This window comes from Nesoenas mayeri (genome assembly GCF_963082525.1).
Source record: "Nesoenas mayeri genome assembly, contig: SCAFFOLD_35, whole genome shotgun sequence".
NCBI lineage: Eukaryota > Metazoa > Chordata > Aves > Columbiformes > Columbidae > Nesoenas > Nesoenas mayeri.
The window spans coordinates 758,701-785,851 of NW_027659961.1; the positions used below are offsets into that span (position 1 = coordinate 758,701).

Sequence of the window (27,151 nt, forward strand, 5' to 3'; positions counted from 1 at the left end):
CAGACACATTTCCCAGTGCAACCCCTGGTCTCCTCTCCTCCCGAGCAGACCCTCTGCCCCAAAGCCATGGGCTCCAGGTCAGGAGTCTCCACCTTAGCAGCTGGACCTCCAGGTGAAGGGTTCCTGGAAAGTGGTACACAAAAAAGGTGCTAAAAGTCCTTGCTCTACAGTGTCATTATGTGGGTGGCAGCAGCACAGCCGGGTCAGGAGAAGGTTCCACAGCATACCCGTCTGCCTTTCTGTCCTTGCTTTATTTTCTGGTAGCACTGCAGTGTCCTTCCCTGCTTCTCCGCCTGTCCCTGGTGCTCTTGCTCTCTGGGGTTGGGATGGGAGTGTGGGTCAGTTTTTGTTCTGATACCAATTTAGGGTTTTTGCCCCAGAGCTGTGTTCATTGGAAACTAAATGCCCAACCTCCATTTTAAACTGTGATGAACTCTATTTTTCAGTTGGTAGAAACAGAATGAGCTGAAACATCCCTCCATCAGGGAGGGGGTTTTCTGTGAGAAACAGCATGTTTATTTTTCCCAGAGAAGTCTTCCCTAACTTGTCACTGTTCTTTCCTCCTTGCACAGGTCCTCATGCCCACAGGCAGCCAATGTCCAACAGCAGCTCCATCACTCAGTTCCTCCTCCTGCCATTCACAGGCACACAGGAGCTGCAGCTCTTGCACTTCTGGCTCTTCCTGGGCATCTACCTGGCTGCCCTCCTGGGCAATGGCCTCATCATCACCTCCATAGCCTGGGACCAGCACCTGCACACCCCCATGTACTTCTTCCTGCTCAACCTCGCCCTCCTTGACTTGGGCTCCATCTCCACCATTGTCCCCAAATCCATGGCCAACTCCCTCTGGGACACCAGGGCCATCTCATACTCAGGATGTGCTGCACAGATCTTTTCATTTGCCTTCTTGACAGCAGCAGAGTATTCTCTTCTCACCATCATGTCGTACGACCGCTACGTTGCCATCTGCAAACCCCTGCACTACGGGACCCTCCTGGGCAGCAGGGCTTGTGTCCACATGGCAGCAGCTGCCTGGGCCGCTGGGTTTCTCCATGCTCTGCTGCACACAACCAATACATTTTCACTGCCACTCTGCCAAGGTAATACCATTGAACAGTTCTTCTGTGAAGTTTCCCAGATCCTTAAGCTCTCCTGCTCAGATGCCTATCTCAGGGAATTTAAACTTCTTGTTTTCAGTACTTGTGGTTTTCTACGTGTGATAATATTGTCATGCCCTTTCTAATTCACTGTCTTCTTTCCTCATTGAGGAGCTGTGTAAATGAGGAGCTGTGCTCTATGTGTGTTTCAACACATTAAAAGTCCCTGCGGCATGCATTTTTTCCTGAGACCCTTTCACCAAGGCCTGTTTGGAGCTGCAGGGATGGTTCCTGTGTCCATGGGAGGAGGGGAACAGAGTCCACCCTGGCAGCACTGCCAGGGAGCAGCAGCGCTTGTTCTTCCAGAGCTGTTCTGCTTCCACTCCACACTCTCCTTCTCATCCCTGGTGTTGGTGCAAGGCCTGAGTGCTCTGGCAGCCTGGTCACCGTCCTGCTGTGTGTCAGTGCTGTGAGCGCAGACAGGGACAGGCAATGGGCACTGCTGTGACAGAGCTGGCCCCACAACAGCCGTTCCAGACAGAAAGGTGATCTCCTATGGGCAGAGCTGGAAGGTTCAAGTCTTCATCTTCTTACAAAGTTTTTCTCAATAACGTGTCCAAGAAAGTAACCCTCAGATTAAACACCATTGTACAGCTCAACAGTGTGTGCAAGGCTGGCACACAGCAGTGTCCTCTCACAGCCAGGCTCCTGCCAGAGACCTGCAGGACCAGCAGAGCAGGGCTGAGCTGTGCCCCTGTGCACTGGACACCTCATAAAAGGAGCCTCAGGTCAATCACCATGGACTGGCCCCTCACAACCACCATTTCCAGCACTGGGTTCTCACCCACAGAGGCTGTTTTCTCTCCATGGATGGACACTCAATGAATAGTTCAGCAGTCCATGTTTGCCTTGTACAGATGAGATGTGAGCACGCACATCGTGAGGTGACATGAACCTGAGTGAGCACAAACACCATCAACTATTCCTTTCCTTTCCGTGAAGACCTGTGAGACAGATGAGGTCTTGAGGTCACTTCATACTGCGAGGAACAACCTATGGGAAATCACCTGAATGCTGCACTGGGTTGTGCTTCCTTGAACTGAGGTCCCTGTGTCCATTCGTCATGACGTGGGACATGTCAGATGAGTGAAGAGCAGGTGACACACCACAGGGCTGAGGTGTCTCCCGTCCTTTGGTAGTGGCAACAGGAGGCCAGAGGGACACTGTTAGTCCTGCCGCTGTGTGTAAAAGGGACAGACTCTGTGTCTGAACATCCCTGGGTGCATACGGAGCCCATAAGGTCAGCTCACACATGGATGCCTGATATTGTCTGTGTGTGACTCCAAGAACAACCCCACTGGATCAGTGAGATTCATTTCAGCTGCCTTGGAAAGGACCATTGCAAGTGCTCTTGTCTGCTACATCACCCTTGCCCTTGATTCCGCATTGTGCTCTCAAAAGTGCCATAGAAACCAGAGAGGTTCTGGGTCCTTAAAAAATTCAGAACTCAGTCCCATCTTCAAGAAGAGCACAAACAGGAACATGGAGAATAACAGTCTGGCCACCCTCCCTCCCTCCCTGAGAAGGAGATGGGACACATCCTCCTGCAGCCATTTCCAGGAATGTGAAGGACAAGGAAGGGATTGCTGAACCCAAAGGGACAGGGGAAAGAACGGCATGTTGTGCACAGGGCGTTTGCAAGGCTCAGCCATGGTCACCTTCTGGCCAGAGTGGTGCTGATGGGGCTCAAGAAGTGGATGCTGGGTGGGAAGTTGGCTGAACCATCCAGCACAAATATCACCAGTGGTACAAAGTCCTGTGTGCAGCCAGTTACTGGTGTCATCCCTCAGTGACTAGCACTTGGACAACACTGTTGAGCATCTTTATTCTCCCCTTCTATGATGCAACAGAGTGAATCTTTAGTGCCTTTGAGGATGATGCAAACCTGGGTGGAGGCCTTGAGCAGCCTCACCTGGTTCACTCTGCCCTGAGCAGGAGTGAGACAAGATGAGTGAGACAAGGGCTCTCTGCAAACCTGAGTTATCCTATGATTTGACAGAATTTTTGCCTTGGAGAGGTTTCTGGAGAGAGAATAGGTGGAAGAATTGGGAAAAAAAAAAAAAAAAAAAAAAAGGCAAAAGAGGACATATGTGCTGTGTTAACAGAAGTACAGCAGTTCCAGTGAGGAGTGCTTTTCACTCTCATTGTTAGTAGGAAATATATTTGAATAATTTGAACAAGGTGAGGAAGCAAGATGGGTGTCTACAGCCTGTGGGAAAGAGGGGCAGGGGTAGGACTGTGTAGAGCACGGTTCAGTCTTGGTCAGGTCCTGGGTGCTAAGGAGGGGGATGGATGGGTGTGGTATTATGAGGTCAGTTGTGTCTCAGACACTCATAATCCAGTCAGAAGCGTGTGGCTGTGAAGGGACAGTGAGGTCAGTTCTGTGTCTGGAGGTGACAGCCCAGCAGCAGGGACATGGCTGGGAAAGAACCTCTGCCCAAGGGCCCACAGGTCTTACCCAGGAAGAGAGATGGGTTGTCATGTCCATCCCACCTGAGAACATGACGGGACAGCAGCAGGAACATGGTCGTGTCTGTCAGAGAAGCTGAAAGGCCAGCAGCACTCATGGGATTTAGAAGATCGTGGCGAGGTGACTTCTCTCTGGTCAGGTAAAAGACCACAAGAAGCCTAAAGGGTTGGGTTCCCTGCATGAAGGGCAGTTTATGAGATGGTCAAGCTTTTCTTGATAGTGGGAATAAGAAGGAAATAGAAAAAAAAATATGAGAAAGTACAGTTTGGAAGGTGAAGGACTGGATATGAGGAGTAAGAAATGTCACTGGAAGGGCAGTGCTGTGGTACAAGAGGTGACCCAGAGGGAGCTGGATCATCCCATGGTTTGTGTTCCAAAGAGCAGCCTGTGAGGGTGCAGACACAGCAGTGAAGGTGCAGAAATGCTGGGTGAGAGCAGGTGGGAAGCGAGATGGGTGTCTGCAGCCTGCAGGGAAAGAGGGGCAGGGGCAGCACCGTGTAGAACAGCCTGTGGTGGAGATGGCAAAGGGCGCTGTAAGGCTGGAAGGGACCCACAGAACCCAGATCTGTGTCCCCTTGGCCAGGGCAGTTGTCTCTGCCACTGAGGCCCAGGAGCAGACATGTTGTCCTCATGGCACTGGAGCCTCGCTGCCTCCTTGCAGCCCCATGGGGAAGCTGGAGGTTGTTGTCCCAGTGTTGTCCTTCCCTGGGCCTTGCACACCCACATCCCACGGTCCCAGGAAGAGCCCTGAGCCGTGTGTGAGGGACAGGATCCCCCTTCCCATTGCCTGGAGGTCATGGCTCCTCCTTTCTGCTGCAGAAAGCAAACCAAGGGGTTTCTGAGCATCAGAGCTGAAGAAAAGACTCAAAGAAAACATCATGGTGGCTACAGCTTCCTCACAAGGGGAGAGAGAGGGGAAGGTACTGATCTCTTCTCTCTGATGACCTATGACAGTCCCTGAGGGAATGGAAGAAGAGTGTGCAAGGGGAGGTTCAGGTTGGACATTCAGAAAAGGTTCTTCCCCCAGAGGTGCTGGACACTGAACAGGCTCCCCAGGGAGGTGTCACGGCCCCAACCTGACAGTGTTCAAGAAGAGACTGGACAACATCCTCAGACACACGGGGTGACCTGTGGGGTGTCCTGTGCAGGGACAGGACTTGGACTCCATGATCCTGTGGGTCCTTCCAACTCAGGACATTCTATGATTCTATGAAACACTAGGTCAAAAATCCCTGTTTTCATTGTGCAGATGAGATGTAAACACACACATCATGTGCATGTCCACTGTGTGCATGTGGTGAGACGAACCCAAGGGAGCACAAACGCCATCAGCTGTTCCTTGGGGTGCCATAAAGGTCAGTGGGACAGAGATGGTGTTCAGGGGTCTCTTCCAACCTGCGTTATTGTAGGATTCCATTAATCTTTTCCTTGGAGGTATAAAATGCCCCAGAGTAAATACAGCAGCTCCTCTGAGGAACGTTTCTCCACTCAAACCCTTGATAGGAAATCTATCAGATACATTTGATGAGAGCAGCTCAGTTTGATCTGCTCACACACTGGACCACAAGGAGGGTGATGGTGGGTACGATGTCGTGTGGTCACTGAGTCTTAGGAACTCGTAGTCCAGTAGGAACCAATGGGTGTGGAGGGCACTGTGAGGTCACTTCTGCCTCTGCAGGGGATTGGCCAACAGCAAGAACATGGCTGGGAAAGGACTGTGAGGTCACACACACAGACGAGCAATGGGGCCCAATCAGCATGGCTTGATGAAAGGCAGGTCCTGCTTGACCAGCCTGATCTCCTTCTGTGACAAGGTGACCGCTGAGCAGATGAGGGAAAGTCTGTCGTGGGCAGTGAATGCGCCACACGGGCTGTGGGTGTTGTGTCCTTAGACTGCAGTGAAGCCTTTGACACCATGTCCCACAGCATCTCCTGGAGAAGCTGCAGCTCGTGGCCTGGATGGTGTATGTGCGATGGGTAAAGAACTGGCTGGAAGGCATTTTAGAGCCATTTGTCCCTTTCCTGTTCACATGGGCGTCCCATGAATGCATCACTGCTCTACCCCAGTGTAGACAGGCACAAGGCCTTCTCCTCCTGGACCTCTCACCAATGCCACTGGTTTCTCCAGTACCCTCATCCTGGACTGTGGGATGCCCAGAAAATCCCTCCCAAGACAGTTTGACAAAGTCTTTTTTCTACTCCTTCCCCACATCCCTGCTCAATCCCCTCATGTACAGCTCAAGGATCAGAAAGGTTGGGTACAAGCAGGACATTGAGAAAAATGGTCGGGAAAGCTTTGAGGTGCACAGAGACCCCATCGACATGTTGGCAAGCTGCTCGCTCTGAACAGGCCCAGAGGACCTGGACAGCATTTGCTGTGTCGCAGAAACTCACCTGGAAGGTTGGGCTATGGAGAAAAGCTTTGGTCTGGGAAGAGACAGACAGGGGCTAGTGGAACTGGCTGGTGTGACCATGAGACGTGTCTCCAATACCTCAGAAAAGTCCTGGCTCTCAGAGAGGCTGCATGGTCCTCTGAGAAAGAAAATAGCAAACATGACTTATCATGGAATCATAGAATAATTGTGGTTGGAAGAGACCCTTAAGATCATCGAGTCCAACCATAATCTAAATCTGGCACTAAACCATGTCCCTAAGAGCCCCATCTATCTGTGTTTTAAACAACTTCAGTGATGGGGACTCCACAACCTCATTGGGCAGTCTGCTCCATTGCTTCAAAACCCTTTCCCTGAAGAATTTCTTCCTAATATCCAATCTAAGCCTCCCCATGTGCAACTTGAGGCCATTTCCTCTTGTCCTATCACTTGTTACTTGGGAGAAGAGCCCAATACCCTCCATGATAAAACCTCCTTTCAGGTAGTTGTAGACAGCTATAAGGTCTCCCCTCAGCCTCCTGTTCTCCAGGCTAAACAGCCCCAGTTACCTCCACTGCTCCCCATCTGACTTGTTCTCCAGACCCCTCACCAGCTTTGTTGCCCTTCTCTGAACTCACTCCAGCACCCCAAGGTCTTTCTTCTAGTCAGGGGCCCAAAACTGAACACAGGATTTGAGGTCCTCACCATTGCCAAGAACAGAGGGATGATCACTTGCCTGGTCCTGCTGGCGACACAATTCCTGATGCATGCTGGGATGCTGGTGGCCTTCTTGGCCACCCGGGCACACGCTGGCTCATGTTCTGTCACTGTCCATCAACACCCCCAGGGCCTTTTCCATTGGACAGATTTCCAGCCACTCTTCCCTGAGCCTGTAGTGCTGCCTGGGGTTGTTGTGACCCAAGTGCAGGACCCAGCACTTGGCATGAAATTGAACAAGTCCAAGAGTTGGAATTGTTCACCTGGGATAGAGTAACACTGAGTGCAAGTGTAGATTGGGAGAGAGCGGCTGGAGAGCAGCCCTGCAGAAAGGGATCTGGCGTGATGCTTGGCCACAGGGTCAATAGGAGCCAATACTGTCCCCCAGCAGTCAAGACGGTAAACGGCATCCTGGGGTGTATCAAACACAGCATGGCCATGTGGTCAAAAGAGGTGACTATGCTGCTGTATTCAGCATTAGTGCGGCCTCACCTTGAGTGCTGTGTGCAGTTCTGGGACCCACATATTTTTACAACAAGGATGTAAAGGTCCTTGAATGCATCTATACCATCTCCATGCCCATTGAAGGCCCTTAGGAAGAGTTCCTCTCTCCAAATATCCAGCCCAGCTTGTTGCTGCATGAACAACCAGGAGAAACTGCCCCTGGACCCTCATTCCAGACCCCATCTCCTCCACCCTATACAGGCCGTGCTCTCCCCCTTGGCACTGAGGTGGTTCCAGGGACCCAAGAGACACCTGTAGGAGGAGATGTTGGGTGGGGATATGGTGTCCTTCAGTGCTCCTCATGGTGCCTCCTGCTGGGCTTTGTGCCACTGGTCACAACCCTCTGAGCCTGGATGTTCAGCCAGTTCTCAGTGGTGCTGAACAGGAACATGCCCACGAGCACATTGGGCTGCACTGGGAGGAGCGTGGCCACCCAGACAAGGGCAGTTATTGTCCATCGTGACTCAGCATTGGTGCGGTCACATCTGGAGCCGTGTGTCCCAGTGTGAGGTTCCCCATTCTGGAGGAATGGGAGGAGCTGTCGTGTGGCCAGAGAAAGTCTGGGTCATGTGTGGAGATATTGAGAGACCCAAACTTCTTTAGGCTGGTGAAGGGGGGCCTGAGGAAACGTGCTGGTTTTACTGAAATTGACTTGATTTTCTTCATGCATTTTGAACCTCTCCCCTTCACAGCCAGTGCAGTCTTTTGTTTAGATTTACTATGAGAATCATGAGATAAAGCTGTTTCTTCCCTGGGATAGAGTTCATTTTGTCTTTTAGCAGCTTTACAGTGTTTGCCATTTGCTATGAAAGGAATGTCAGAACTCACTGGTATCTTGGCTGTTGTCAGGAAAACCAAGGACTTCTTTGGCCATCCAGCTGTGGATGCAGATGGGGATGCAGAGGGAACACAGACAGGACAGCACCTGGATTGACATGCAGGCTGATCAATGACATATTCCCTATGATTAGCGCCATGCTCAGTCTAAAGCTGGAGCAGGCTTCTAGGGCTTGTTACATCTGTTACTTTGGGTTTTGCAGCTGGTTTGGTCAGTTCCATTCAGAAGTTTCATCCTGTCAGGAGTTCGATGTCAGTTCGGCCTTTTGCCGTTCTGCCATTTTGCCGTTGGCCTTTGGGCCTTTCTGCCTGTTGCCCTTTTGCTCTCTCTTGCTGGGATGGGCTGTTCAGGACCAAGGTGCTCCCTTCTGCAGGACTGGCTGCTCCGTGTGACTGGAGTTACACGGGGGATTGCACTGAGAATATTTTCTTAATTTAATTTATCTATTTCTATTTAATTTAGCTGGACTATTGTCAGTGAAACCAAGGACTTCTCTGGAGTGCAGCTGCAGGTGCAAACTGGTAAGAGGAGGCACAGACAGGACAGCACCTTGGTTGACATCCAGGTCAATCAACAAGGTATTCGCTACTGTTAGTGTCATGCTCGGTATAAAGCTGGAGGTGCCTTTTCCAGCCCATTAGTTTTGGTTTTCCGGCTACATTGCTTAGCTCTGTTCAGAAGTTCCATTCTATTGGGAGTTCACTTGTAGTTCAGTTTTACGATGTTTTGCTGTTTTCCAGTTGGGCCTCTCTGCCTTTTGCACTTGTACTTTCTCTTACTGGATCAGCTGTTCAGGACCAGGGTGTTCACTACTTTTGGGCTGCCTGTTCAGCACAACTGGAGTTCTGTGGGGGATTGCACTTAGTGTCATATATTTTACTTTATCTGTATTTAACGTTAAGCATATTAGTAGTAGCATTGTATTATTTTCATTGTCTTATTATATTTTTTCTAAACCCACAAGTTTCTCCCTTCCCATTCAGTTCTCTCCCTTATCCCACCTGGGAACTGGGAGCAGGATGTGAGCAGCTCTCATGGTCTTGGTTGGTGGCTGTGGTAAAACCATGACAAGAAAGGACAGTAGTAGTTTCAGAAAACTTGAAAATAGCTTTCCAAGATGACGCCTTTTATTTTATTTTATTTTACTATTTTTGGTAGAGGGAACAGCAAGAGAAAGGAAAATCATCAGAAACTGCAGCTCTGGAGGTCCAGAGTGGAGTCAGGATCAAGAAATGTCATTCTGAGCACAGTGCTGTGGTCACTCAGAAAGACTCTGGATCACCCATGACTTTGTGTTTGCAGGAACAGCTGGTGAGGATGGAGAGACAGCAGCACAGGTGGGGACACACTGGGCTGAGAACAAGTCGAGGAAGCGCATGGGGTGTCTGCAGCCTGTGGGGAAACAGCCACAGGCCTGGGACAGTGCAGGATGGACCATGGTGGACATGGCGAAGGGCACTGGCATGGCTGGATGTCCCTGCAAGAGCCAAGGTCTTTGTCGCCTTGGCTATGGCTGATGTCCCTGCCAACGAGGCCTAAGAAGACACACATGGTTGTCATGGCCATGGCACCTCATTGCCTCCTTGCACGCCCAGGGAGTGTCACAGCATTGTCCTGCACTGGGGATTGCACTCCCCACAGCCCCAGGAAGAGCCCTGAGCCACACGTGAGGGACAGGATCTCCATTCCAGGGGCAGGGGCTCAAGGCTTGGCCATTGTCCTTCATCAGACAAACCAAGGGCTTTCTCAGCATCAGAGCTGCTGCACTTTGCCTGTCCCTGATGCAATCACTGCCTCCAGTTATCTGCTCTAACGAGTCCCTGGGAGGCTTTGTCAGTAACAGCCCTCAGTGGGGCCCATTAATGCTTCAAGGTTCTTTGGAGTTTATTCTTACTTGGACTTCTTGAGCAGATTCTTCAGTCTGTGCTTGGTATCTGAGGTTCATGGATTCAGCACCAAATACGCCACGGGGCTCATTAAAACACAGAAAGCCCTAACGAGCAATGTTTCTTTCTGTATTTTTTTTTAAACCTTCAAGACTTATAGAACTAACTGTAGAGGTTTCAATGGGACACTTGCTGATGAAGGTTTCAAAGAAGATTTAATGAAGGTGGGTTTTTTTCTTTCAAGGGTATTTTCTGTCATTTTTCAGTGTGTAGAAGAAGTGACAGCAGCATTCTACACCGGACATTGATCCTGAGGGTCTCCTGGAGACATCTGGACAGGCAGGAGAACAGTCCTTGAGGCAGGACACTGTATGGACAACCTGGCTCCTCACCCCCACCCCCAGTCTGCCGGGTCCCTCATTGGTCACCAGAGATTGCATCACTTTTCCTCCATCAGACTTCTCCACTGAGCTCTGCAGGAGATGCTGCAGCTCCTGTGCACCAGCTCCACCTGCTCTCCTGTGCAAACACTGCACAGTTCAATCAACAGCAAAACACTTTCCTCAGCTGTGTGTGTAAGCTGGATCTGATGAGGTCCAGCATCCACAAGGGACACCCACACAAGAACTGCTTTAGACAGAGAGACAGGAGAGGATAGAAATGAACACAATGAACGTGTTGACTGCCATGTCAATTAGAGCTCTGAAGAACGGGGCAAGTTTGTAACTCCCTGAAGCTCAAAGCAGAAATCCCATCGTCAGGCTTCTTGTGCTTTTTTACCTGACCACAGAGAAGTCACCTCCCCATGATTTTCTAAATCTCAGGACTGCCACTGGCCTTTCAGCTTCTCTGACAGACACGACCATGTTCCTGCTGCTGTCCCGTCATGTTCTCAGGTGGGATGGACATGACAACCCGTCTCTCTTCCTGAGTAGGGCCTGTGGGCACTTTGGCAGAGGTTCTTTCCGAGCCATGTCCCTGCTGCTGGGCTGTCACCTCCAGAGACAGAACTGACCCCACTGTCCCCTTCACAGCCACATGAATCCACCTGGATTATGAGTGTCTGAGACTCAGCTGACCTCATAATACCACACACACCCATCACCCTCCTTAGCACCCAGGACCTCACCAGACTGAAGCATGTTCTATACATTCCTACCCCTGCCCCTCTTTCCCACAAGCTGCAGACACCCATCTCGCTTCCTCACCTTGTTCAAATTATTCAAATATATTTTCTACTAACACTGTGAGTGAAAAGCACTCCTCTCTGGAACTCCTGTACTTCTGATAACAACTTTCATATCTCTCCTGCCTTATTTTTTTTTTTTTTTTTTTCTCCTATTCTTCCACCTATTCTCTCTCCAGTAACCTGTCCAAGGCAAAAATTCTATCAAATCACAGAATAACTCAGGTTTGCAGAGAGCTCTTGTCTCACTCATCTTGGCTCACTCTCCTGCTCAGGGTGAACCAGGTGAGGCTCCTCAAGGCCTCCACCCAGGTTTGTATCATCCTCAAGGCACTTAAAGTGCTGTCTCTTACATCTTGGAAAGGGAGAATAAAGACATTCAACAGTGTTGTCCAAGTGCTGGTCACTGAGGGATGACACCAGTAACTGGCTACATGGTGCGACGGCGAAGAATCATGGACTCCACACTCCAATATGAATTCAAGCGAAGCCATTTATTACTTGTTATAACTCTCCTTAAATATCTTTTTGACTTGTTCATGCATCAGAAGGCTGCTTGTAATTGGTCAATAGCTGCTGTTCACGCACCGCAAACTAATAGGTGATTGGATTATACAATTCTTACATAAGCTCTAATATTAACCAAAATGTATCTATATTTTAGCTGACTTGCTGACTCTTTTCTTCACTAGACAGTCTTTCTTTTGTTTTACCCAAGGTTGTATAAAGCCACGTAAGACACGTAGGCTGCTCAACTCTTGCTCTCTTGCTGAATACATAGGCCTCAGAGGCCTGTTCAGTTCCATTCCATACAATGTCCATTAACTTCAAGAAAATCACTCAAATGTCCCACAATTCCCCCTTATTGTTTATGAGCCAACCATAGACCTTTCATGGATTTTTCTACTGTACATTGTACACATTGTAATATACAAGGAATAAGCATTAACATTACTAAGACAACTATCAATATGATTAGACCGTTTTTCAATAGATCTACCTGGCTGCCCTCCTGGGCAATGGCCTCATCATCACCACCATAGCCTGGGACCAGCACCTGCACACCCCCATGTACTTCTTCCTGCTCAACCTCGCCCTCCTCGACCTGGGCTCCATGTCGACCACTGTCCCCAGATCCATGGCCAATTCCCTCTGGGACACCAGGGCCATCTCCTTTTCGGGATGTGTTTCCCAAGTCTTTCTGTTTGTCTTTTTTGTTTCAGCAGAGTTTTACCTTCTCACCATCATGTTGTACGACCTCTACGTTGCCATCTGCAAACCCCTGCACTACGGGACCCTCCTGGGCAGCAGAGCTTGTGTCCACATGGCAGCAGCTGCCTGGGCCACTGGGTTTCTCCATGCTCTGATGCATACGGCCAATACATTTTCACTGCCCCTGTGCAAGGGCAATGCCCTGGGCCAGTTCTTCTGTGAAAACCCCCCTGATCCTCAAGCTCTCCTGCTCACACTCCTACCTCAGGGAACTTGGACTTCTTGTGGTTAGTGTCTGTTTAGCATTTGGCTGTTTTGTGTTCATTGTGGTATCCTATGTGCAGATCTTGAGGGCCGTGCTGAGGATTCCCTCTGAGCAGGGACGGCACAAAGCCTTTTCCACCTGCCTCCCTCACCTGACCGTGGTCTCCCTGTTCCTCAGCACTGCCATATTTGCTGACCTGAAACCCTCATCCATTTCCTCCCCATCCCTGGACCTGGTGGTGTCTGTTCTGTACTCGGTGGTGCCTCCAGCAGTGAACCCCCTCATCTACAGCATGAGGAACCAGGAGCTCAAGGATGCCCTCTGGAAACTCATCTTACAGTTTCCTAAAGCAATAAACTGCCCATCTGCTTCTACTTAGAAATTTTAACATAACTAATTGCAGGTCCAGCCTGTCATATGGATTTTCTGTTGTTTTTGTTTTGTTTTGTTTTGTTTTGTTTGTTGTGATTATGTCGTTATCCCCTTTGTAGTGTTCTGTCCGCTTTTCTTTTATAACCAGTGGCTGTGTAAATGACGAGCCATGTTCACCTTCTCTCTAAACAAAATAATGATTCCTAGAGTGATTTGTTTTGCACTATATCCTTGCTGCAAGGCCTTTTTAGAGCTCCAGCGATGGTTCCTGTGTGTGTGGGAGGAGAGAACAGAGTCCACCCTGGCAGCCCTGCCAGGGAGCAGCAGCGCTTGTTCTTCCAGAGCTGTTCTGGTTCCACTCCACACTCTCCTTCTCATCCCTGGTGTTGGTGCAAGGCCTGAGTGCTCTGGCAGCTTGGTCACCGTCCTGCTGTGTGTCAGTGCTGTGGGCGCAGGCAGGCACAGGCAATGGGCACTGCTGTGACAGAGCTGGCCTCAGTAACAGTACTTGCACAAGGAAAAGTGATCTTCTATGGGCAGTGCATGATGGTTTATATCTTCTTGCAAAGTTTCTCTCAAGCTTATTCCTACAGAAGTGGCCACAGATGGAACCCCAGTGTGCAGCTGAACAGTGTGTGTGTGCAGGGCTGGCACACAGCAGTGTCCTCTCACAGCCAGGCTCCTGCCAGAGACCTGCAGGACCAGCAGAGCAGGGCTGGGCTGTGCCCCTGTGCACTGGACACCCCGTGGAAGGAGCCCCAGGTCAATCACCATGGACTGGCCCCTCACAACGACCATTTCTAGCAATGGCCTCTCACCCACAGAGGTTTTCCTTCCCTCTGTGGACGGACACTCAATGAATAGTTCAGCAATCCATGTTTGCTTTGTACAGATGAGATGTGAACACGCACATCATGTATGTGAGGTGACATGAACCTGAGTGAGCACAAACACCATCAACTATTCCTTTCCATTCCCTTAAGGCTTGTGGCACAGACGAGGTCCTGAGGTCACTTCATATTGGGAGGAACAACCTATGGGAAATCACCTGAATTCTGCACTGGGTTGTGCTTCCTTGAACTGAGCTCCCGGTGTCCATTCCTCATGATGTGGGACATCTCAGATGAGTGAAGAGCAGGTGACACACCACAGGGCTGAGGTGTCTCCCGTCCTTTGGGAGTGGCAACAGGAGGCCAGAGGGACACTGTGACTCCTGCCGTTGTGTCTAAAAGGGACAGACTCTGTCTCTGAACACCCCTGGGTGCATAAGGAGCTCATGTGGCCAACTCAGATGTGGACACCTGACAGACACTGACATTTCTGTGTGTGACTCCAGAACAAACCTCACTGGCCCAGACAGATCAATCTCACATGCTCCTGTCTGCTATGTTGTCCTTACCCATGAGTCTGGATTGTGGTCTCAAATGTGTCAGAGAGGTACTGAGGTCCTTGGCAAAGGCAGTTCTCAAACCTGTCTTCAAGAAGGGCAAGCATAAGAACTGGGAGAATTATGGGCTAGTGAGCCTACCTCTGTCCCTGGGCAGGAAATAAGACAAGTCTTCCTGCAGGCATGTCCAGGCACTTGGAAAACAAGGAAGGAATTGCTGAACCCAAATGGGCAGGGAAACAAAGGCATATTGTGCACGTGGAATTTCACAAGGTGTCAGACATGGTTTCCTGTGGTGTCCTTATAGTGTGATTGGTGGTCTCTGGGTAAAGAAGTGGATGCTGGATGGGAAGTTGGTTTAATGATGAAGCCCAAACGTCACCAGTGGTACAAAGAGCCCACAGAGCCAGTTACCAGTGGGATCCCTCAGGGACCAGCACTTGGGACAACACTGTTGAACGTCTCTATTCTCCCCCTGTATGATGTGACACAGTGAACCTTCAGCTCCTCAGTGGATGGTGCAAAGCTGGGCAGAGGCCTTGGACAACTTCACCTGGGTCACCCTGCCCTGAGCAGGACAGTGAGACAAGATGATGTTCAAACCTGAGCTGCTCTGTGATTCCAGGAATCTTTCTCTTGGAAACGTTTTGCAAGAAGGAAGAGGTGGAGGAACAAGAGACTAAAAATACAGGCAGAGGAGGAGACCTAAAAGGTGTCAAATAAACAGAGCAGTTCTGTGAAGAATGTTTCTCTGCTCAGATTGTTATCAGGAAATCTATAACCAGCTCCCCAAACTCCCTGTTCTGCTCATTGGCCCCTGGGATTTCCAGCACATTTCTTTCCATCAGATTCTGCACTGAAGTTCGCACTGATTGTTACAGCTTCTTTGCAGGAATTGCTTCATGTTTCCTTAGAGAACTGGATGTAAACAGGCACCGGGGAATTTTTAATTAGAGGAAACAAAAAAGGAAAAACAAAACAAAATAAAACAAAACACAATAGAACTTAATGATGTTTCTCAGTTCTGTGGTTAAATTAAGTAGTTTCCAGCGAGGTCCATTGCCATAGTTGAAGAGTTGCCTGTAGGGAATACGAGAGCAACTGCTGAAAGACTTGACCTGCCTGAAGCTCAAAGCAGAGTGAGAGCTGAGAGGCTCTGAATGAGCCAAGAGTGAGAGGGGAAGAACCTCTGGGGAGCGATGGAAAGTGCAAATGTGCAGACAGGCTTCTGAAGAGATGAGTTCAGACACAGTGAGCTGGGTAAGGACAGCTGGAAACTCCTGCATGTCCAGGGGATTAAATACACGCAGTGATAGACAGAGTTCTGGCACTGCAAGCACAGGGAAAGGCCAACGTTTCATCTCCCACAGTCCATACACATTCTGAAAATTCATATTTTGGCAGGATAGAAATTCCGCAGACATTTTATTGGAAATATTAAATTATTTCATCTGATGAAAAAAAGAGTGTGGGTTTTTTTGTTCTTTCTGTTATTGTTGGGTTGGTTTGGTTTTCAGTTTTGAGGGGAGTTCTCAGGTTTTTGGGCTGAGCTCCATGGTCTCACTATAAGCACCCAGTGCAAACCTCGAGAGGCCCCGTGTACCTGAGGTATTTGCCTGGGACTGGCAGGTATCAGACCAGACTGACAGAGAAATGTTACTTCCATCATCTACATTTGGTATTCAAGACTTGTGTGCTTAATTAGAAAACTTTCAGGACTGTAGGTAAAGAGGCAGGTACGTGAAGACCACTTAGAAGTGATAGAAGAATTATGCAGTTGATAATAGGGAATCATAGAATTGTTTCAGGTGAAAGAGACGCTCAGGATCATCGAGTTGAACCATAACATGACTCGAGCACTAAACCATGTCCCTTAAGGACCTCGTCTAAACTCCTTTTAAACCCGTGCAGGGATGGTGATTCCACCACTGCCCTGGGCAGCCTGTTCCAATGCCTGACAACCTTTTCCAGGAAGAATTTTTTCCTAATATCCAATATAAACTTTCCTTGGCACAACTCGAGGCCATTTCCTCTTGTCCTATCACTTGCTACTCGTGAGAAGAGACCAACACCCTCCATGTTGCAACCTCCTTTCGGGCAGTTGTAGACAGTGATAAGGTCTCCCCTCAGCCTCCTCTTCTCCAGACTGAACCCACCAGTTTCCTCAACCGCTCCTCATCACACTTGTGCTGCAGCCCCTCAGAAGATTTGTCATCTCCTCTGCACTCTCTCTAGTGCCTCAGTGTCCTTATGATAAGGACCAGATTCAAGGTGCAGCCACACCAGTTCCAAGACAGTGGCACAATCACTCTTCTAGTCCCGCTGGCCACACTATTCCTGATACAAGTCAGGATACTATTGGTGGCCTTTTTGGCCACCTGGACACACGCTGGCTCCTGTTCAGCTGCTGTCACCAACACGCCCATATTCTGCTCCACCAGAAAATTTTCCAGCCACTCTTCCCCGAGCCTGTAGCGCTGCCTGGGGCTGTTGTGACACAAGTGCAGGACCTGGCACTTGGTCTGGTCAAACTTCATACAAATGGCCTCAGCCCAATGATCCAGCAGGTCCAGATCCCTCTGCATGGCCTTCCCACCCTCCAGCAGATCAACACTCCCACCCAACTTGGTGTCATCTGCAAACTTAATAAGGGTGCACCCAATCCCCTCATCCACATCACTGATAAAGCTTAAATAGAGCTGACTCAAATACTGAGCCCTGGGGACACCACTTGTGACCAGACGCCAATTGGATTTGGCTGTGCTCACCACAATTCCTTTGGTCCAGCCCTACATTGCACATACACCACCCAGGCCATGAGCTGCAGCTTCTCCAGGAGATGCTGTGGGACATGGTGTCAAAGGCTTCACTGCAGTCTAAGGACACAACACCCACAGCCCGTGTGGCGCATTCACTGCCCACGACAGACTTTCCCTCATCTGCTCAGCGGTCACCTTGTCACAGAAGGAGATCAGGCTGGTCAAGCAGGACCTGCCTTTCATCAAGCCATGCTGATTGGGCCCCATTGCTCGTCTGTGTGTGTGACCTCACAGTCCTTTCCCAGCCGTGTTCCTGCTATTGGCCAATCCCCTGCAGAGGCAGAAGTGACCTCACAGTCCCCTCCACACCCATTGGTTCCTACTGGACTATGAGTTCCTGAGACACAGTGACCACACGGCATCGTACTCACCATCACCCTCCTTGTGGTCCAGAGTGTCAGCAGATCAAACTGAGCTGCTCTCATCAAATGTATCTGATAGATTTCCTATCAAGGGTTTGAGTGGAGAAACGTTCCTCAGAGGAGCTGCTGTATTTACTCTGGGGCATTTTATATCTCCAAGGAAAAGATTCATGGAATCCTACAATAACACAGGTTGGAAGAGACCCCTGAACACCGTATCTGTCCCACTGGCCTTTATGGCACCCCAAGGAACAGCTGATGGCATTTGTGCTCCCTTGGGTTCATCTCACCACATGCACACAGTGGACATGCACATCATGTGTGTGTTTACATCTCATCTGCACAATGAAAACATGGACTTTTGACCTAGTGTTTCATAGAATCATAGAATGTCCTGAGTTGGAAGGACCCACCAGGATCATGGAGTCCAACTCCTGTCCCTGCACAGGACACCCCACAGGTAACCCCGTGTGTCTGAGGACGTTGTCCAGTCTCTTCTGAACACTGTCAGGTTGGGGCCATGACACCTCCCTGGGCAGCCTGTTCAGTATGCAGCACCTCTGGGGGAAGAACCTTCTCCTCATTTCCAACTTGACCCTCTTCTGTCTCATCTTCCTGCCATTCCCTTGCGTATTGTCATTGGTCACCACAGAGAACAGATCAGTACCTTCCCCTCCTTCTCCCCTTCTGAGGAAGCTGTAGCCACCATGAGGTCTCCTTTGAGTCTTTTCTTCAGCTCTGATGCTCAGAAACCCCTTGGTTTGCTTTCTGCAGCAGAAAGGAGGAGCCATGAGCTCCAGGCAATGGGAAGGGGGATCCTGTCCCTCACACACGGCTCAGGGCTCTTCCTGAGACCGTGGGATGTGGGTGTGCAAGGCCCAGGGAAGGACAACACTGGGACAACAACCTCCAGCTTCCCCATGGGGCTGCAAGGAGGCACCGAGGCCCCAGTGCCATGAGGACAACATGTCTGCTCCTGGGCCTCAGTTGCAAAGACAACTGCCCTGGCCAAAGGGACACAGACCTGCGTTCTGTGGGTCCCTTCCAGCCTTACAGCGTCCTTTGCCATCTCTACCACAGGCTGTTCTACACGGTGCTGCCCCTGCCCCTCTTTCCCTGCAGGCTGCAGACACCCATCTCGCTACCCCACCTGCTCTCACCCCAGCATTTCTGCACTTTGACTGCTGTGTCTGCACCCTCACCGGCTGCTCTTTGGAACACAAACCATGGGCTGATCCAGCTTCTTCTGGGTCACCTCTTGCCCCACAGCACTGCCCTTCCAGTGACATTTCTTACTCCTCATATCCAGTCCTTCACCTTCCAAGTAGACTCCTTTTTTCTCTTTCCTGCTTCTTCCCACTATCAAGAAAAGCTCGACCATCTCATAAACTACCCTTCATGCAGGGAACCCAACCCTTTAGGCTTCTTGTGGTCTTTTACCTGACCACAGAGAAGTCACCTCGCCATGATCTCCTAAATCCCATGAGTGCTGCTGGCCTTTCAGCTTCTCTGACAAACAGAACCATGTCCCTGCCCATGTCCCGTCATGTTCTCAGGTGGGATGGACATGACAACCCGTCTCTCTTCCTGGGTAGGACCTGTGGGCCCTTGGGCAGAGGTTCTTTCCCAGCCATGTCCCTGCTGCTGGGCTGTCACCTCCAGACACAGAACTGACCCCACTGTCCCTTCACAGCCAAAGTCTTTCCACTCAATTATGAGTTTCTAAGACTCAACTGCCATCATAATCCCACACCCATCCATCCCCCCGTTATGGGCCGCGACCGGACTAGACAAAACTAAACTTGTTTTATCAAACTGATCACATCTATTTCCTGCTATAGATCTGAGAGGAGAAGCATTCTTGACAGGAATGTGGAATGTTGAAACCTTTTCTATGTCCTCTCCTACCTCTTTTATTTCTTATTGTTTTCCTTCTTCCTGGTTGCTCATAATGAATCCGCTACCTGAAGTACAAAGCCAATCCCACACCCAGAGATGAGATCTTGTTTATTCCAGAGTTGTGCAAGTCTGGATGCTGGAATGAAACCAACACAAGAGATAGAGAAGGAGCATCTATTATATACAAACCTTATCCCTACATTCAGACCCTCCCGGCAGTCCTAAAGAGCCAAGTGTTCACACATTGGCATATTGGTTACATAATTATTTTACCACTACACATGCTTGTTGAGAGAGGGTCCCAGGCTGAGCCTGGGGCTCCCATCCTGGGGATGTGTGTTTTAGTATTAGAATCAGCGTAAAAGGAGCAAAGCTCAGCTAAAGGACTTTATGTAACCGTCTTGAGATAGATGTTAAAACAAGACTCAGCTAATTGTGCAGGCTCCAGAGTGTCTGCGCTGCAAGGACAGTATTCTTTGCAGGTTCTGATTAGGTGTTTTAAACGTCACGTTTATCTTTGTTAGTGGAGCAGATTGACCAAAACAAGAGGATTCACATATTTTAGGTTAGGCTAGCAGAGGATTTACATATTTTAGGTGGGATGGTGTTTTTGCTGACTCAGATTCATGTCACTTCACGTACATGATGTGCATGCTCACCTCTCATCAGTACAAAGCAAACATGAACCTCTCACCTACTCATTCAGTGTAATTCCATGGAGGGACAAAGACCTCTGAGCTGGGGTGAGAGGCCAGTGCTGGAAATGGTGGTTGTGAGGGGCCAGTCCATGGTGATTGACCTGGGGCTCCTTCCACGGGGTGTCCAGTGCACAGGGGCACAGCCCAGCCCTGCTCTGCTGGTCCTGCAGGTCTCTGGCAGGAGCCTGGCTGTGAGAGGACACTGCTGTGTGCCAGCCCTGCACACACACACTGTTCAGCTGCACACCGATGTTTCATCTGTGGCCACTTCTGTAGGAATAAGCTTGAGAGAAACTTTGCAAGAAGATATAAACCATCATGCACTGCCCATAGAAGATCACTTTTCCTTGTGCAAGTACTGTTACTGAGGCCAGCTCTGTCACAGCAGTGCCAATTGCCTGTCCCTGCCTGCGCCCACAGCACTGACACACAGCAGGACGGTGACCAAGCTGCCAGAGCACTCAGGCCTTGCACCAACACCAGGGATGAGAAGGAGAGTGTGGAGTGGAACCAGAACAGCTCTGGAAGAACAAGCGCTGCTGCTCCCTGGCAGGGCTGCCATGCCAGAGCTGTTTTCCCCTCCAGCCATGCATAGGAACTGTCCGTGCAGCTCCAAAACCCTTTGCAGGAAGGATATAGTGAAAAACAAGTCATTAAAGAGCCCTTTATTCTTTTTAGAGACAAGGAGAGCACTGCTGCTCATCTAAGCAGCCAACAGTTATAAATGAAAAGCCAGCAGTGAATTAGAAAGGGGTTGACAACATTATCACAATAAGAAAACCACCAACCAACACCACCACAAAATGCAGTTGACAGGCTGAGCTTGTAATTAGCTACAATAAAACTCCTGTATAGAAGAAGATGGCCAGTTCATTGCTTCAGAAACCAAAGGGATATGAGTTTGAACAGGGCATCCTTGAGCTCCTGGTTCCTCATGCTGTAGATGAGGGGGTTCACTGCTGGAGGCACCACTGAGTACAGAACAGACACCACCAGGTCCAGGATTGGTGAGGAAATGGATGAGGGTTTCAGGTTAGCAAACATGACAGTGCTGAGGAACAGAGAGACCACGGCCAGGTGAGGGAGGCAGGTGGAAAAGGCTTTGTGCCGTCCCTGCTCAGAGGGGATCCTCAGCACGGCCCTCAAGATCTGCACATAGGACACCACAGTGAACACAAAACACCCAAATGCTAAACAGACACTAACCACAATAAGCCCAAGTTCCCTGAGGTGGGAGTGTGAGCAGGAGAGCTTGAGGATGTGGAGAATTTCACAGAAGAACTGGCCCAGGGCATTGCCCTTGCACAGGGGCAGTGAAAATGTATTGGCCGTGTGCAGCAGAGCATGGAGAAACCCAGTGGCCCAGGCAGCTGCTGCCATGTGGACACAAGCTCTGCTGCCCAGGAGGGTCCCGTAGTGCAGGGGTTTGCAGATGGCAACGTAGCGGTCGTACGACATGATGGTGAGAAGGTAAAACTCTGCTGAAGCTAAAAAGACAAACAGAAAGACCTGTGAGGCACACCCTGCATAGGAAATGACCTTGGTGTCCCAGAGTGAGTTGGCCATGAATTTGGGGACAATGGTGGAGATAGAGCCGAGGTCGAGGAGGGCGAGGTTGAGCAGGAAGAAGTACATGGGGGTGTGCAGGTGCTGGTCCCAGGCTATGGTGGTGATGATGAGGCCATTGCCCAGGAGGGCAGCCAGGTAGATGCCCAGGAAGAGCCAGAAGTGCAAGAGCTGCAGCTCCCGTGTGTCTGTGAACGGCAGGAGGAGGAACTGGGTAATGGAGCTGCTGTTGGACATTGGCTGCCTGTGGGCATGAGGACCTGTCATAGGAGGAAAAGACAGTGATAAGTTATCAGTGACTTCTCTGAGCAAAATTATAACCATTTCCCACACGCCCTCTCCTCCTCCACACCCCTTGTCCTTTTCCAGACCTTCCTCCAGCTTGGCGTCTGAGCCCTGAGTGGTGCTGGCTGGAGGTGCCGTGAGGAGCAGGGCCTGTGCCCGTTGGCTGCCGAGGAGTCAGCCCTGCTCTGCAGCAGGGGGCATGAGAATGGGGCGCAGGGAACAGAACTGGAGTTCAGCTTTGTCAGATGGAGCCACAAAATGTATCACCTTTCCTAAGGGCTGAGCACCCCATGTTTGGCCAATGACACCCACGACTCCTTTCAAAAACCCAACTTTATTTTCTCTGCACAGCATCTCTTTGCTTCTCTATGGGTCTTCAGATAAAACATAGATGCTATAAGACAAGTTTGCATTCTGGAGGCAATTTCACAGCTTGGAAGGAAACCTCAAGGCGATAGTAAAGACAGATGATGGCATTTGATTGAGGGTGGGGGTGAGAGAGGCCAGGGCAGAGGCAGCCGAGCACTCAGACAGCGTCCCCCTTCCCCAGCTGTGCAGCCACCTCCCAGACACCAACAGTGCCGGGCAGCTGCTCTCAGCCCCTGTGCTCTGCAGAGGAACTGCAGCTCTGGCTGCACAGGAGCTGCTTCATGCCTTGGAGCCCCCGGCCCTGAGGGCAGAGGCTTTGCTGAGTGGTAGAGGAGGCCAGGGGGCTGCTCACAGGAGGGATCTGACCTGCAGGGAGTCACAGGGACTTTTCTCTGTTCTCCCTCCCATAACCATTCCGGCTTCAGTTTCCTCTCATTTCTGCTCATTTCCCTGCTGCCTGGAGATTCTGCCCCTGGGAGGTGTTTCCCTGTCCATGTCTGTTCCCTATCAGTGCTCACAGACCATCCCACCTTCTGTGCCCTCCCCCTGGCCCTACAGATCCTGCCTGTTCACAGGCACTGCCTGGGGGCATCTTCCTGTCTGCAGGCTGGAAAACAGGACAGGTCAGACTAGGGCTGACGGGTCCAGCCAAGGTGATGCAGGTGCTGTGCACAGGCAGAGGGGTGGGGAAGGGATGTCATGTGCCTTCTGGCAGACGTACTGATCACTAACAGTTGCAGTTAGTGAGTCTCTGTGGCTTGTTTAAGCATGAGAGCTCATTTTCATTTTATCCTTTCCTGTACCCCGCAGCCATTGGGATTGGAAACTGAAAAGACAGGCTCAGGAAAGCTCCTTATCTGCCTGATAATCCTAGCAATGATCTTTTCATTGGGGCATCCACTTGGAAAAATCCTGCAGGTGATCTGGAGCTGTGAGCAGTGCTGACCCACACAGCGCCCTCTCCACAGCATGACCCTGCCCTACCAGACCTTGCTCCTTCCCCCCACAGCTTCTCCCCACAGCACCGTGGGGATCTTCCCGGGCAGGATAAGTGCTGACCCTGGCAGGTGGCAGAGTCCCTGCCCAGCACAGCCCTGGGGTGCAGGGACCCTGCTCTGCAGGACAGCCCTGGGCACCCCTGCCTGCACAAAGAGCTTCTCACACCTGGAGTCATCCTTAGCAGGAGGCAGCTGCCATGTGTTATCCTTCTGATGATTTAAGGAGGAAATCCCTGCTCTGCTGCAGGTCCTCCTTATCTATACAAGAAAGTCTCTAATAGTTTTACTTACGTATCTTGTTTGATGTACCAGTGTTAGGAAATTCCACCAAAATCTACAAATGTAATAATGTGCAACCACAGACTTACTGTCTGTGAAGATTTCTCTCCTCGTGAACTCTCAGAAATCCTTCCCCCACACATTTCTTTTCCTCTTTCTGTGCCTGGCTCCTGTGCCCTCAGTGCTGCTGGCAGAGCCCTCAGCCCTGCTGCGTGTGCAGAGGAGCTGCTCCTGGGCAGAGCTGTCTCTCTGCAGCGCTGCTGCTGCCATGAGCTCCCTGTGTCCCAGGAGCCCAGCCCAGCTCAGCAGCACAGGAGCAGCCCATCATGTCCCTTTCTCTGTCCCCTCTGGGCTCCTCCAGGTGTCCCTGGGGCTCCAGGGGCACATCCTTTCAAACAACCTGAAGTAATCAGTGATGTTGATTCTCTCTCCTCTGAAGAGACACATCATTGTCTTCTTTGTATTCTTCTTTGTATTAATCAATGAATTAGTATGAGAATCAACTTTTCTTGTCCCATCATTAGACAGGACACCAGGAATGTTACAGCAAAGGATCTAATTCCTCCAAGCCGGGGGAGGAATATCTTCAGTTGAATGAGTTCAGACATTTTATCCTGGTTTTATACTCCCAGGTCTAGAGAGACATTCATCAGTCTTTGACCATGTCATGTCTGTGCTCTGATTCAAAGCCTTTGCACACATGGGCTCTTGGACACTTGGTACCAGGTTTCTTGTGGCAGGTCAGAGCTGGGCTGCTGCCACAGCTGGGGTGGCTCAGCCCAGATGTGAGGCCATGTCCTCAGCCAGGGACCTGACTGGGGGAGCTGGAGCTGTCAGTGCTGCAGACAGAGCTGTGACACGGATGGAATGAACTGCCAGGAAGGGTGGCAGGAGTGAGTTCATCTGATCTGCAAGGACAGCAGCCTCCAAGCACAGCAACAGTCCAGATTAGAACTCAGTCTAGACCTGTAAGAAGATTCATGGGCCCCATAATGAGCTGTTACTACTGCAGGAACAGTTAAAGGAGAAACACAGACACTGTGTGGCCACTGATGAATTTAATATGTGAAACAACTGATGTTCTCTGTACCTCTTGTTCTCCTTCTTCACCAGCAAGTTCTCCCAGGCCTCTGTGACTTGAGACGGGAATGTGGAGAACAACCGGCAGTGGACGGGGATCAAGTCAGGGTCACTGGAACTAACACAATCCTCTCCAGTCTATAGGACAGCAGGGGCAGCACCCCAGGAGCTGGGACAGCAGGACCATGTCACAGTGAGGCCACTCTCCACCATCTTGGAAAGCTCATGGAGACTGGGGGGACTCCCTGAGCACTGGCAGCTCTCACACAGTGTGTGCACTTTTCAAAATGGCCCATGGGTGAGCAGGGGAACTAAGGGCTGTGCCCCAGAGCATGTCCCCTGGGACCCCATTTCTGGGTGTCTGGAAGAGAAGGTGACGGGGTTTGCCCAGGCCAGGTTGTGCCTGTCCATCCTCTTTGCTTTCTGTGAGGAAAGCACAGGGTTGTGGACGTGGGGTAATAACGATGGTCTGCTACGTCAATGTCAGCAAGGCATTCAGTGTCATCTCCTGTAGCATTATTGTGTCTAAGGTAGGATATTATGGTCTGTGTCAGTGTGTAAATAGATGAGTAATAAGCCAAGTGACCAAGGTGTGTTTGGATAAAGCCCTGAGCAATCTGGTCTGACTGTGCTGTGAGCAGGAGGTTGGTCAAGATACCTCCCGAGGTCCCTTGGAGCCTGAATAACGCTGTCCTTCCTTCCCCTTCATGTTTTCGGTTTAGACAAAGCTCTCAGGTTCTCCTTGACCACAGGAACAATTCACATGAGGTGCAGGGCTGCTTTACAAGTGCCCCCAGACAGTCCTGACCACAACTTTTCCATTCTTTCTGTTTCGCCCTGACCCAAGGTCTTCTTTTTTTTTGCTCTCCTAATGCCCTTCCAGAAAGAACAGCCCATATTGTTAACCCTTTCAGAGCAGGTTGCTCAAAAGGTGTCAGCATCCATGCACAGAGTCTGCACATCAGCCAGACAGAAAATCCATCATTATAGAAATGGAGACGAGGCACTTGACCAGCTCCTTGTACCCAGATATCAGCATGACATGTCTGCTGAGATGCCAGGGAACACCTAAAATCTACGTGAAGGGTATGTGAGTCCTGGTTGGGTATCCTGGCTTGTCTCCTGACCCATGTGGTGCTTCAGGCTGTGAAGAGAATCAAAACCAGCCATGGAACTGGGGTAGTTCCATTTTACACGTGTCACACAGGGCAGATGAGGGAGCTCAGAACTCCAGACTCCGCGGCACTATTGGGACTGCAGAGACTGGAAATGCAGGTGACAGTGTGTGTCAGTGCACACACATAAAGATTCTGGCTTCCTTTGGGCCTTTGCACTGACCTGGGATCTGTTCCTTGGCCACCTTTGTCTCAAAAAGAAACTGTTCTCCTATGCAACCTCCACATCACACCACATAAAAATAATTAAAAGGTAGAACAATAATGAAAGAAGCACAATTTTAGGGTAATTCTGTCCAAGAGGTGTACTCTTTAAATTATTAAAAAAAAGAAGAAGTGAGAGAAAAATCACTGTTCTAAGAAGTTCTTTCAAGAAGAACAACTACTGAGGTGTAAGAGATGTTTTGAAAAGTAAGAATGACTGTCAGGAATGAAATTAAAGAGGTTTAGTTCATCATCATAATCACCACTGAGAGGAAGGTGTTCCCTGTTACTGTTACTAGTGACAGCACCACTGTTCACAAACATCCTTCAGAGCATCTCCATTTTTTCTGGGCTCCAAAGCTCATCCTGCTCAGAGTTTGACAGGATTGCTTCAAACCCCTGTGACCAAATCTCTACAACTGTCTCTGCTCAACAGCCTTTTACCCCAGGAAGGGGAAAACTGCCAATGCAGACACCAACCAAGTGCCCAACCTGCCTGGAGAGCCAGGACAGTTGTGCCACACAACAGCCGCCTCTGAGGGAAGCTGGAGGTGATGGAACTGAAATGGTTTCAACCCAAATCATAGAATCATACAATCATAGAATCATTTAGGCTGGAAAAGACCCTTAAGAACATGGAGTACAACCGTAAAGCTAAAACTCCCAAGTACTCCACAAAATCATGTCCCAAAGCGCCACATCTGCATGTCTTTTAAAGACCTCCTGCAATGGAAGCTCCAATCCTGAGCTGGCAGGACACCATTGGCTGCAGTTGGACATAAGATACTGGTCATGGCTCTGAGTTCAGCCCTCGCTGGCACAATGTCTCACACCCTCACTGAGGAGGGCAGGGGGCTGGGAGATGGGAGCACGTTTCAGTTTCCAGATCCCAGTACAGAGCCCAAACCATCCTGCCCTTGGACTCTGGATCCCATTTCTTGAGATGTAAAGCTAGTGGGGCTTCTGAGGATAATCATGTTAAAAGGCATCGATAATCCTTCAAGTGTTTGTGTAATTTGTCTAGGAATGTCAGTTTTATATGCTTATATTT

At 50.1% G+C, this 27,151-nt stretch overlaps 1 protein-coding gene and 1 pseudogene across 2 annotated transcripts; one reads left to right on the forward strand and one right to left on the reverse strand.

Moving 5' to 3' along the window:
• The first annotated feature begins 595 nt into the window (after positions 1 to 595).
• On the forward strand, positions 596 to 12,986 carry LOC308052564 (olfactory receptor 14A16-like; annotated as a pseudogene). Its single transcript has 2 exons — positions 596 to 828; positions 12,265 to 12,986. The product of its transcript is annotated as an olfactory receptor 14A16-like (transcript).
• An 8,028-nt stretch (positions 12,987 to 21,014) lies between these two features.
• On the reverse strand, positions 21,015 to 21,947 carry LOC308052565 (olfactory receptor 14A16-like; the record flags this gene model as incomplete). The annotated part of the gene is made up of 1 exon (XM_080364636.1): positions 21,015 to 21,947. The coding sequence occupies one exon, from the start codon at positions 21,945 to 21,947 to the stop codon at positions 21,015 to 21,017; it is 933 nt and encodes a 310-aa protein (XP_080220762.1).
• Between the last annotated feature and the right edge of the window lie 5,204 nt (positions 21,948 to 27,151).